General features: G+C 41.3%; 1 protein-coding gene across 1 annotated transcript; it reads right to left on the bottom strand.

Annotated features, from left to right (window-relative positions):
• Positions 1 to 6,173: 6,173 nt before the first annotated feature.
• Positions 6,174 to 7,029, bottom strand: LOC127760142 (uncharacterized). The gene has a single exon (XM_052284357.1). The coding sequence runs from the start codon at positions 6,927 to 6,929 to the stop codon at positions 6,603 to 6,605; it is 327 nt and encodes a 108-aa protein (XP_052140317.1). The 5' UTR covers positions 6,930 to 7,029; the 3' UTR covers positions 6,174 to 6,602.
• Positions 7,030 to 12,569: the final 5,540 nt, after the last annotated feature.

Genomic DNA, 12,569 nt, shown 5'->3' with positions numbered 1-12,569 from the left:
GTCATCACAAAAGAACTTGAGCTGATCAGCATTATTGCATTAATATCCTGTACGTGCTGTGGGGATCGATCAAAAGTGCAAAATGCCAAAAGGGTTTACGCACAAAACGCACTCACGTAACGCGTATAAATCCCCCCCCCCCCCCCCCCCCCCCCCCAAATTGGGTGGCTGCTGGCGTCGAATCGGTCGTGAATTGTGTCAAAATTTTGACATGGACAACTCCTGGGAGACCCGGCAGGAAAGCCAGTAGTTGCATGGAATTTTTCCAACGTGCCGTGCATTACTGGGAACGACAACTTTAATTATCTGCTGTATTAGAGCTAGTTTACTTTGCTACTTAATTACCATGTTTATCCATTCTTGATTGGCCATTTAAAGTTGGAGCCGTGAGCCTGTGATGTTAATTAATTCTGATTCTACATATATATTACCTATCTTTTAATATATACGTTGTTAACTTTCTATCAACATATAACCATTTATCTTATTCAAATTTTTTTGCATATAAAAAATATTTAAATCATGTTTAAAAGAAATTTGATGATAAATCAAGTTATAATAAAATAAATAATAATTATATATTTTTTATAAGATAAATGGTTAAATCTTAACTAATATAAAGAATCGTATTTTTCCGTTCGTCACAGCGCGGACGAACGCGTCTTCGCCCCCACCCCCCGAATCCCAATTGCTCTCAGACTTCCCAAAACCGGCACAACCAAATCACTCTTGGCTCCCCAAAATATCGACCACAATTATCACAAAATCTTCCCAAAATCGGCACAACCAAATCACAATCATCACAAAATCACAAAATAATTGTTAAAGAAGAACAGCAAAACTATATCACAAAACTTCTCTTGCCTTCCACCGGATCCGCCTTCGGCCATCGCCACCGCGGGCCCTCAGCCGTTGCCACCGCCGCCATCGGTTGTCACCACGCCATCCATCTGCGGCCACCGCCGACGCCACCACCGCCGCTGGTGGGAGAAGAGAGGCCGCGGAGGGACTTCCGCCGGATCCGCCCTCGGCCATTGCCACCGCGGCCCTCGGCCGCTGCCACCGCCGCCGTCGGTCGTCGCCACGCCATCCATCTGCGGCCGCTGCCACGCCTTCCATCCGCGGCCGCCGCCGACGCGACCACCGCTGCCGGAGGGAGAAGAGAGGGGCGGAGGGAGCCGCCGCTACCGGATCCACCCGCGGGGCGCCGTCACCGCTGTTCGTGCGCCGCCGCCGCGCGGCGAAGTGGACCGCCGCCTTCACTGCTTCACATCTTCGAGAGGCCGGGCGCCGCCTTCGCTGGGAGTGGCGAATCGGAGAGTGGAGAAGATGCGTCGCCGTCGCTGGGGCCGACGCCGCTGCCGCAGGGGCAGCGGCCCTCCCCCTCCGGCCAGATCTGAGAGGGAGGGAGGGAGGGGAGGGAGCGCCGCCTCCGCCACCGTTGCTCCCTACTCCAGCCGGATCTGGGAGCTAGGGAGGAGCGCCACGCCGCCACCTCCGCCGCCTGCGGTGGCCGCCTCCACCATCGCTCCCCTCCTGCAGCCTGATCCAGGAGCGGGGAGAAAGGAAGGGGAGGGGAGAGCCGCCTTCACGCCGCCGCCTGCCATGGCAACCGCTGCCGCCGTCCCCTCATCCAGTCGGATGGCGCGCTGCCGTCGCTGGTTGTGGGAGAGCCGCAAGTGGCGGAGAGACGGGGAGACGGAGAGAACGACGAGAGAAAACTGAGGCGGAGAGTTCCAGAGAACGAGATAAGGTACGAGAGGAGGTGGGGTCCACGCTGATTTTTTTTTCTTTACCGTGCGATAGGATTGATTTTTTTTTTCTGTAATTTTATTTTTGGTTTTTTTCTGTGGTGCCGGCACATAGTACATTTTTTTTATGTAATTTTATTTTGGTTTTTTCTGTGGTGCCGGCACATAATACATCTTTTTTAATTAGATTATGTCATTTACTTTTGGCCACATGTTTAATCATTCGTCTTATTAAAAAAATTATGTAACTATCATTTAATTTATGTTGTTTTGAGTTGTTTTATCACTAAAAGTATTTTAATCACGATTTATATCTTATGTATTTGCATAAAATTTTTGTATAAGAAAAATGATCAAACATATGTCTAAAAGTCAACGACATCATCTATCATCTATTATATAATATAAGCAATTTTTTTCATAAACCATCACTTATAAACTGCTATAGGTGCCGGTCTTTTAGCCACTGGGTGTTCGAGTGAGAAAAAAATGACACAAATCCAAAACCCAGCCAAACGTCGACAGAACTGCACCGCTAGCGTTTCCTACGCTTCGATCTGTTTCACAAAATCGGAAGAAGCTCAATTCGAGCATGCTCTATCCAATTCATATATTGATGCCTAAATCAATACAGCAGAACATGCTAGATCGATGCCTAGGTCAACAAAATCATCCTATCTAAAAATTGAATCAACCGGAAAGATGTGAATTATTAATGTCCTTGTCCAAAAAAGAAAAACTAACTTCTCAAATCCACGACATGTTGAGGTCACAGATGTTGCCGTTGCTTGCCCAAGGCCGAGGCTAAGGACGCCACCGCTCCCGCTACCTGCCAAGGCCAAGGCCGCTGCACATCGGGGTCGTCGCCACCTGTGCCGACGCCATCACCTCTCCCACCGCCCGACGAAGCCGAGGTCACTGCTCGCTGTGGTGAGGCCATCGCCTCTCCTGCTGCTCGACGAGGCCACTGCTTGTCGCTCATGGGGAGGCTGTCGCCTCTCCTGCTGCTCGACGAGGCTGATGTCTTTGCTCGCCAGTCGGGGCCACCACCGCCATTGCTACCGCTCGCACTCGCACTGCGCTGCTTGCGTGTGGATGTAGGAGAGATCGGTTGTGGGAGATATGAGAAAGAGATAAGGAGAGAAGTGGTGTGTGGCTACGGTAGAGAGAAAAATAGATAAGGGAGAAGAGAAAAAGATAAAGTTGGATCTGTCTGCCCCTGCCTGCCGCCTCCATCTCCCGCCGAAAGGGAAGAGGGGGAGATAGAGCGGCACTGCCGGTGGCCTCCCACTAGAAGGAAGGGCGCCACCCCTGCCTGCCGCATCCATCTCCCGCCGGAAGGAAAGAGGGGGAGATAGAGCGACGCGCTGGTGGGGGGAGGGGAGGGGGAGGGGCGCCGCCGCCACCGTTGAGAGAGAGTGGGGGAGAGGGGAAATGATTTTAGGGTTAGGGTTTGGGCTGTTGAACTTTTATATAGGTCGGAATCAAACAGTACTGTCCATTAGATCGTATGGCTACGGCTTCTCCCGCGTCAAGCCGAACGGCATTCCCAAGCTGCCCACACGGAATAAGTTCACTTTATGTCGCTTAAGTTGCCCCGATTCTGTTCCCATGCTGTCCATACTTTTGGGTTATATCATATAAAACTAAACCTTAATCATATAATATTTCTATATTTATTATATTTTTTTTTGCAATGCACGAACATTTTTCTATGTCAAAAAAATTGTTTTAATTTACAGAATTAGTTTGCTCTATTTAAGCTTTTTAAAACTTTTCCTACTTCATATTAAATTATTTTTAGCTAATGGAATTAAAGGATAATTAATTATATTTTTTTTATCTTTTTGACCAAAGGTCACTGCAATTTTATTTTATTATTATTTTTTTCTAACAGTATGCATGATTAAAATTACCTTAATCCGTTGCAACACACGAACATCATTGCTAGTATATTTTAAAAAATCAACGGCAAAACGAAGGGTGTACTTCTCACCCGAACTCCTCGAGGGGATGGCGATGAGGTTTATGTTGGTGCCAATTATTGGTTCGGTTTCGACTTGACTGATGCTAATTTTGGCTTATGTAGAAGTCTACGGTAAGATTCTTCCTTTTTTAGGTTTCATGCCCGGCAGTAGTGTTATCAGTTATCACTTATCACATCCCGTACGTCATTATCTTCAACAGTGTCAGGCCAGCTGAATAAATGTTCTTATGCCAGTATGCCTAACTAATGTACTTGGGTTTCACAGAAATGCTGCTACTATGGTTTGTCTAATTCGACGTACTACTCCACTTATTATTGAAATATTGACAATTAATGACACTATATTCATGTTTAAACATTTACCTTTTCTCTCTCTCTTTTTTAAATAAATACTTGAAAATATATTATACTACTGAAATATGTAGCATGAAAAAAAATTAACTATAAAACTTTTATTCATTATAATATAATCATCTAAAAGTAATTTGTGGTCAAATTAAGTAAAACAGTTGTAACAATCATTCGAAAATAGATAATTTTAATTTTACACCTTTTTTGAGGGATAATTTGGTCCTGTTTGGAATGAGGATTTATTATCCTTGAGTGGATGTAGTACTAAATTTGAACCATCCACCCAAGGGCTAATATTGTTTTGTACTGAGTGGTACCGCTCATTGGTAATTTCCTAGGCCTGTGAGTAAGCACGACTTGAACCCCTCACTAGGTAATTTCCTAGGCCTAGGAGCAAATTCAGGCCTTGTTTAGTTCGCGAAAAGAAAATTTTTTGGTGTTACATCGGACGTTTGACCAGATGTCGGAAGGGGTTTTGAACACGAATGAAAAAACTAATTTCATAACTCGCCTGGAAACTGCGAGACGAATTTATTAAGCCTAATTAATCCGTCATTAGCACATGTGAGTACTGTAGCACTTATGACTAATCATGGATTAATTAGGCTCAAAAGATTCGTCTCACGATTTCCATATAAACTGTGCAATTAATTTTTCTTTTTATCTATGTTTAATGCTCCATGCATGTATCAAAGATTCAATGTGACGTTTTTGGGAACTAAACAAGGCCTCACTTTCTGCGTGAACAGAGGAAATAAGAGTCTCCGTTTGGTATAGCTCCGACTCCTAAATTTAGCTTCAGAAGTTAGATTTGGAGTAAAGTTGTGAAGCAGCCTAAACTCAGCTCTATCTCTCTAGTTCATTTTGTGAGAACGCTCCACTCAGCTACGTTTTTATTTTAGGTGGAGCTGAAATTATTTGGTTAGGCTCTAACTCCAATAGAGGTGGAGCTGGAGATAGAGCCGTGTCAAATAGGCCTTAAGTTTGCCTAATGTATACTCCTTTAATACTTAAAAAGGTGGTACTAGTAGTGACAAAATCTGTCAGCCACCTACTTCCTGCTGTAAGTTTGTAATTTACCCTATGAACTTTATAATATTAAGAAACAATTAACTTTATAATATTAAGAAACAATTAGATCTAAATGGATAGTTGTATATAAATTAATTAAATTTGAAAAATGGATAGGTAACATGTTTTATGGAAAATATATTTTATTTTATCCGTAGTAAAGTATGGTATTTAACAAATATTACAAAATATCTCTAACCTAGATGTACTGTTGCTACACTGAAGCCTATCTCAACCATGTTGCTTTAGAGCGATAACAACCCAAGATCGTCTTGACCTATTTGGCACTACTCTATTATCATATACTACTTTTTTAGTCTTAAAATATATTAACCTAGTAATAGAGTACATATCTCTGTATAGGTATTTCACATGACTAACAAAACCGATTAAAATGATTTTTCTTCATAAGGATAATCTAACCCAGTTTTTACAATGTTATTTTTTATATATAAAAAAGAAAGATGTAGGAGTCCATTTAACACTAACATAAATACCTAAATCAGCTTGAGATTGCAGCTCACCTAGTACTAACACATAATTAGATTGGAGAGCAATGCACGCAACATAATTAACGATGTGTGTTCATTGTATCTATTTGTACGTGTACGTTGTGCTGCAAGCCAAAGCAACCCAGGGAAGTCCAAGCAGAGTAGGCGACAATTTTGGCGCCAAGCACATGGAGAGGGAAACGGTTTCAACTCAGCCAGCCAATCAGATCACCTCGTTCTGCTCGTACTCTAAGTGGCGATCATTGATACTCTCTCCGTCCCAAAATAAGTGCAGTCATGGTTTTCCGCGCCCAACTTTAACCGTTTGTCTTATTTAAAATTTTTTAAAAAGATTAAAAACATAAGTCACGAGTAAAGTACTTTTCATGTTTTATCATCCTATAACAACAAAAATGCTAATTATAAAAAAATTTCAAATATGACGGACGATTAAATGAGCACGGATGCTCATGGCTACACTTATTTTAGCACGGATGTAGTAATAGAAAAGGACGACGGCTAATTGATTCGTAATTCAACTCATCAGAAGAAAAAAGATGTAGAAATCCAACGGAATAATTGAATTGCTATTTACACACACACATCATTATCATCTAAACACATAACTAATCCCTCTTACATACATCGTAATTGCTAAACCATGTTCAATTGAAAAATTGAGATAAAATCTTGCGAATTTCTAACCTTTAGAGTTTCACAAGATATTTATATACTCCCTCTCTTTTTTAAATAAATAACGTCTTTAAACACATGTTTGATCATTCCTCCTATTTAACTTTTTCCTACAAATACATCATACTTAAACTATATTTTATAAAACAACTAAAAAATATTTACATAAATATTTTAAAGAAAGTCAAATATGTATAAAAAAAGGGACACTCTGAATCTACTGTATTAACTAACTATAGATCAGCCGGCGTCGTCCCGCTAGTGGCCAACGCCGGGGCTGGGCACCGACCCGAGCATCCTGCTGCTGCGAGCTCCGGTGGTCGCCGCCGGCGGCGACAGCGGCAGAGGTGGTCTCCTCGGGAGCAGCATCTCCTCCTCCGGCGGCGAGGACGACGCCGTGCTTCTTCTTCCTGCGACGGCGGCGGCGGCGGCGCCGGCAGAGGATCCCATCATCATCGTCACGGCCTCCTGAACAATCTCCCCGCCGTCTCCCGGCATCATCCTGGCTTGCAAGAACGGAGCCGACGATGTCAGCAGCAAGAAGACCAGGAGCAGGACGGCGGCGGCGGCGGTCATGGACGCCATGGTTGTCGGTCAAGAACTCAGAATTGGATCGATCAGGGCTAGCTATGGCTGAATTCTTGTGTAAGATTGATCAGGTTGTACAGCTGAATTCGTGTGTTTGGCTCGTGCAGGAGAAGGAGATAGCAGAGCATATTTATAGGCAGAGGAAGAGGAGGAGATGCTAGTCGTTGCCCCAGTGCCCGCGAATCTAGCCGGCATTTCGATTGTTTTGCCACGTCATTATGGTCCCGTTTGAGTTCACTGAATATAAAGATTTTTATTATGAACACATAAAACGAGAAAATCGTTAATGTACGACTAATTAACTTCTAGTTATTATAAAATTAAAAATAGATTTAACTGATATTTTGAAAAGTAACTTCTACATAAATTTTTTATATGAAATGCACCGTGTAGTAGTTCAAATATCGTGACAACAAAATACCAAGGTAAAAGGTTTATCTTAATTAGAAACGGAGCTATGCTAATTGATTAGGCTATGTTTGGCAACCTGGGTTAGGAACCCATGTGCTGGGCACGGAAAACGGAGCAATCTATTAATGTATGATTAATTAAGTATTAGCTTTTTTTTTAAAAAAAGGATCAATATGATTTTGATGCAACTTTCGTATATAAACTTTTAGAAAAACATATTGTTTAACAAATTGGAAAATGTGTAAACGGAAAACGAGGGAAATAAGTTGAAAAAAGGGGGAAGAACATAGCCTAAAGACTATTAGACCCTGACTTGTTAACCCAAAAATCATGCAAAGGAATTGCAAGTACGGCCTCGGCTCTATTAGACGGACCCTGACTTGTTAACCACCGTCCTCGTCAAAAACTAGTGCTTAGTACTACCCCCTACGTGTGCGACAATGGTGCGTCCCCGTAGAACAGGGGAATCGAGTCAAACGAGAGGGGCTAGAGTACAAAATGTACTATGATGCTACTGTGTAGGAAAAGGAAAACGAGGGGGAATGCGATTCAAATCCGATGGAAATATTGAAATCGTGCCGGAATTGAAATTTGGAGTTCGGTCGCCGTCGCCGCCGCCTGCCGGCCGGACGGACGGCGAGTTTAATTGCCGGCGTATTTGGAAACTTCCTCGACAGAGATCGAGAGTCAGAGGAAGCTTCTAGTTCTGCAAGTTGCAGGTGGCTGTGCCTAGTTGCTTTCAGGGTATATTTATGTCTGTTTGGCAAGCTAATACCCAGGGCGAACACAGGATTAAAATTGACCCGGATCATCTAGTGTTATATCGAGTGACGTGGTGCATGCATATTGTACTCGTAGCTATATCGAGTGACGTGGTGCATACATATTGTACTCGTAGCTATATCAAGTGACGTGGTGGTGAGTAAGGAGGGGACTATGTCGAATCACAACTTGATAGCTAATGGGAAGGGTTTTAGGATTTAGGCACACCGAGTAAGAACTAGCCGACTAGAATGTGGCGGTAGATATCGGCCACAACGTACGACGTCACCTAGTGGACAGCGAGATACACTGCTGTCGGACAGAGAGTATTGGAAGGAAGTACCAAGGTCGCTAGCATCTATGAGTGGCAACTCCTCCGGCGGCCACTCGTTAGACGCGCTGCTCCTCCTCTCGAAGGTGATGGCTGGCTGCGTGGAAGCGCAAGAATTTTTCGGTGAGTGTAGGACGACGCATCAATTTCTCGCTTCCCATCCTGATTTGTTGTTGATTGTCAATTAGATCGAGAGGATTGGGAGCGAATGGTTCGAGTATTGGTAGTGACACCTCAATGCATGTACAAAGATTGCGAGAAAAGTAACGAGTAAAAATTGATTGGGATCCTAAACCCCATTGGCTATATGGTAAATCCGTCTATGATATTACCTGCTTTCTCCGTTTTAAAAAAAACCAACCTCATATTAAGATGTGATATATTCGTTGTATTAGGATGTGGCAACAAGATTTTTTTTATTGGAGGGAGTAACTCTAATGCGAGCTTAATTAACTACTGTAGCTGATTACCTGATCATCCAGTCAGGATTGATGAATTAATGAATGAAACGCATGCATACCGGGTTGATTGCAATTGGTCGTACGCAAGGAATAGGTTTAAATACTCTCTTCAATTTTTACGTTTTACTTGTCTGTTTCACAATGTAAGTCATTCTAATATTTTCCACATTCATATTAATGTTAATAAATCTAGATAGATATATATGTCTAGATTCATTACCATCAATATAAATGTGGGAAATACTAAAATGACTTACATTATAAAACGGAGGAAGTAGATAATAACACGATCTTCAAAATAACGTTATTGACTATATTTTTTTTATATATAAACTTATTTCTATTGTAGTAATTTGCAAGACAACTCTATATGTTGTTATAGTGCCTTTAAATTAAATATTTTTAAAGATGTTGATAGTTAAAATTGTAAAAGTTTAATTGACTATGGAACGGGATGGTGTAGGTCCCAACTGGCAGGGGAAAACCAACATCACAACATGCATGCATACATGTTACCGACATGAATTCTTGTGTTAAGGATGTTGCTGGAAGTTAGAATGCTAGCTAACCACTTCTCAGGTCCTGGCTTTATGGATTAGTCATATTCAAGCAATCAAAATAGCTTCTGCATTATTGGCCCACTATGCTCTATGCTGATCTATCGTACTACTAGCTAGTACTGTATTAAAGATTTAAAGGTGGTAACACTCTCAGGGGTGAAAGTCATTTTCTCAACAAATGCTTCAGGAAAACGGCGCTCGCTACTTGCTAACCTAACACATCTGATACTATATCCTACTGTTCAGGGATCAGTGTATCCGTATGATGTTTCAGTAAACAATCCAGTATTCCAGTGGGTCACTAGCTAAACTACATGTCACAAGTTGGTATATATTTGTGACACATATGCTCACTATATGCTGCTGATGATTTCTTAGCTCATTCATATTGCATCAACCATATATAGTATTACCAACTAAGGCTCCCATCGGATGGCCTAATCAGCCAAAGAAAAAACCAAATTTTAAATTTTCAATCTTAATTTTGAGATTGATTTTAAAATATTTTCAACGTAGTTTCTTTTTCAATATTGGCTTTTAAGTCACCAAGAACACATTTATAAAAGTTTCACCTACAAATTTATTTTTATTTCCTAATAAGCCGTTTTGACTTATTAGATAATAAGCCAAACGATGGGTACCTAAACTATCTTATGATGAGCTAATTAGAGATAATCACTCAGGAAATGATGTACGTGTTTTGTCTGATCTGCTGTGTCAGGGGCAAAGAGTGGCTCTTCCTTCCAAGCCAAGCCTCCCGTACTACTTACTTCTCCGTCCCAAAATGTAACTACCTAATACAAGATGTGACATTATTTACTTCCTCCGTCTAAAAAAACTCAACCTACCCTCCTAGGTTAAGTTTTTTTTGGACGGAGGGAGTAGTAATACAAATCTGAAGTGTTCTGTCCAGATTCGTAGTCCTGTCCAGATTCGTAGTACCAGATAATATCACATCTTGTACTAGATAGATATATTTTGCTACGGAGGAAGTATCTTATATTCTCTCAAGAGACTCCAAGGAGAAATGCCACAGATGAACCAACCAACTAACCTCATGCTGTTGCAGTGGCGCCTCGGAGACATACTCCTTCTGCATCAGCCATCTGAAAACATATACATGCAATTTATACATAAAAATGCAGTGGCTTGTGTTGCTCAACTGTGCATGGAGAATTGGACTCTTGGAACTTGGAAGGAATCAGGAGGGTGTGTATCAGTCCATCTTGTTGCTGTTCCTTCCTGCCAATGCTTCTCTAGAAAGAACTTTATTTGATTTAGATTATTGAACAGATTAAACTTGGTTATAGAAATAAATTAGATATTTTAAGAACTAAACTTAAACTAAATTAGACCGACAGCAAAAGGGAACAGCTGAACTGAAGAACAGAGTTGCAACTTCGCACCATTTTATCTCCACTTTATAGATCCGAAAATAAACACAGCTCTCGTACTGTCTTTTAACTAACATATTCGCGTCAAGATTATGCGTCGACGTCCAAATATTCAACTTCACTTTTGCCTATAAAAGTAGGATGAGCATATCATCAGATCACTAATATATAAATGCGTTTCATCCAATAGCAATAAAACGACGCACGACTGGGGCTCATTCAAGTCAAAATCTGCGGAAAAAGTTGCAGTTTGGCATGTTGTTGAGAGCTGTAGCGATCGACCCGGAGAAATTCTGCACAAGGAATTAAGGCCTGTTTAATTTGTGAAATGAAAATTTTTGGTGCCACGTCTGACGTTTGACCAGATATCGGAAGAAGTTTTCGGACACGAATGAAAAAACTATTTTCACAACTCGCATGTAAACCGCGAGACGAATCTTTTGAGCCTAATTAAGCCATCATTAGTACATGTGGGTTACTGTAGTACTTATGGTTAATTATGGACTAATTAGACTTAAAAGATTCGTCTCGCGATTTACATGCAAAGTGTGCAATTATTTTTTTATCTATATTTAATGTTTCATACATGTGTCCAAAGATTCAATGTGATGTTTTTACGAAAAGTTTTTAAAACTAAATAGGGCCTAAAGGCTTGAATAGTTGAATTGATTTAGTTGTTATCAGCTGATCGGTGCATCTAATGCTAAGTAGCACTGTAGCAGCCGGTGCAGGGCAATGTGCTGTTTATTTCTTCTCCGGTTCCTGAACCTGCCCTGATCCCCGGTCGAGTCTGATGTGGCGCCACCTCTTCGCCTCGGACAAATCTTAACAAGCATTTTTATTCGTGTTCATGTCCTTTCGATCATATTTATACCTACGTGAATCAGTTTATTTTAGAATAGAGGGAGTAATCTTAGTCGGTGATGCACTGATTAATAAGTAGGCACCTAGGCCAACTAGTTAGAGGATCCAATATAGTAGCCGTAAAAATATTTTCCACAGAATAGATACGCTATTCCTTCTGGCTCAAAATAAAATGACATATCTAATTGATCGAGAGTTGTTTGAGGGAGTTTTTGGTAGCTGCAACTTCTCTCCTCTCAGCATTAAGAGCTCCCTCAAACTGTTAAATATGTTATCTATATTTTGGACCAACAATATATTCGGATGAGTTTTCTAGGAGGAGTTCCTATTAGTTGTTTTTCTTTTATCAACTATATATACTCTTGTAAGCTGTACGGGAAGGGGGTGACGTTCCCATTATGATTCCCCTAGTTTGTAATCATCTCCTCTATAGTGATTATTGCTGGTCGGCGCCCATGGTTTTTTCCCGCAAGGGTTTTCCACATAAAAATTCGTGTCTCCGTTGTGCATCTATTTTTATAATACAAACAATCTATTTTTTTCATCTAGATTTTGAGAAGATGTGGTTATAAATCCGTAAAATGATGTGTTTTTCAGCTTTTCTAAATTATTAGAAGTTAAATACTAATCGATTTTCCTTAGAATTTTGAACTCCAAACAACACTTAAATCACATACTAAAGCCGACTAGACCGACTTTAACTGATTAATCGGTGAAAACCGACTAATCCACAGATTACCTTTTGATTAGGGCGGTCTACCCATGTCTATCAAGTATCAACTGGCCATTGACTCGTAGGTCGACCAGTCAATTGAGCCAGTACACTCGCTTTCGTCAATTGAGCCAGGGTTGGG

The sequence above is a fragment of the Oryza glaberrima genome, chromosome 1 (genome assembly GCF_000147395.1).
Source record: "Oryza glaberrima chromosome 1, OglaRS2, whole genome shotgun sequence".
Classification (NCBI taxonomy): Eukaryota; Viridiplantae; Streptophyta; class Magnoliopsida; order Poales; family Poaceae; genus Oryza; species Oryza glaberrima.
The sequence above is the reverse complement of the archived record's forward strand: the minus strand, read 5'-3'. Positions and strand labels throughout refer to the sequence as shown.

Excerpts from the sequence above, each read along its gene's own strand:
- LOC127760142 (XM_052284357.1), bottom strand. The coding sequence starts at position 6,929 with ATGGCGTCCATGACCGCCGCCGCCGCCGTCCTGCTCCTGGTCTTCTTG.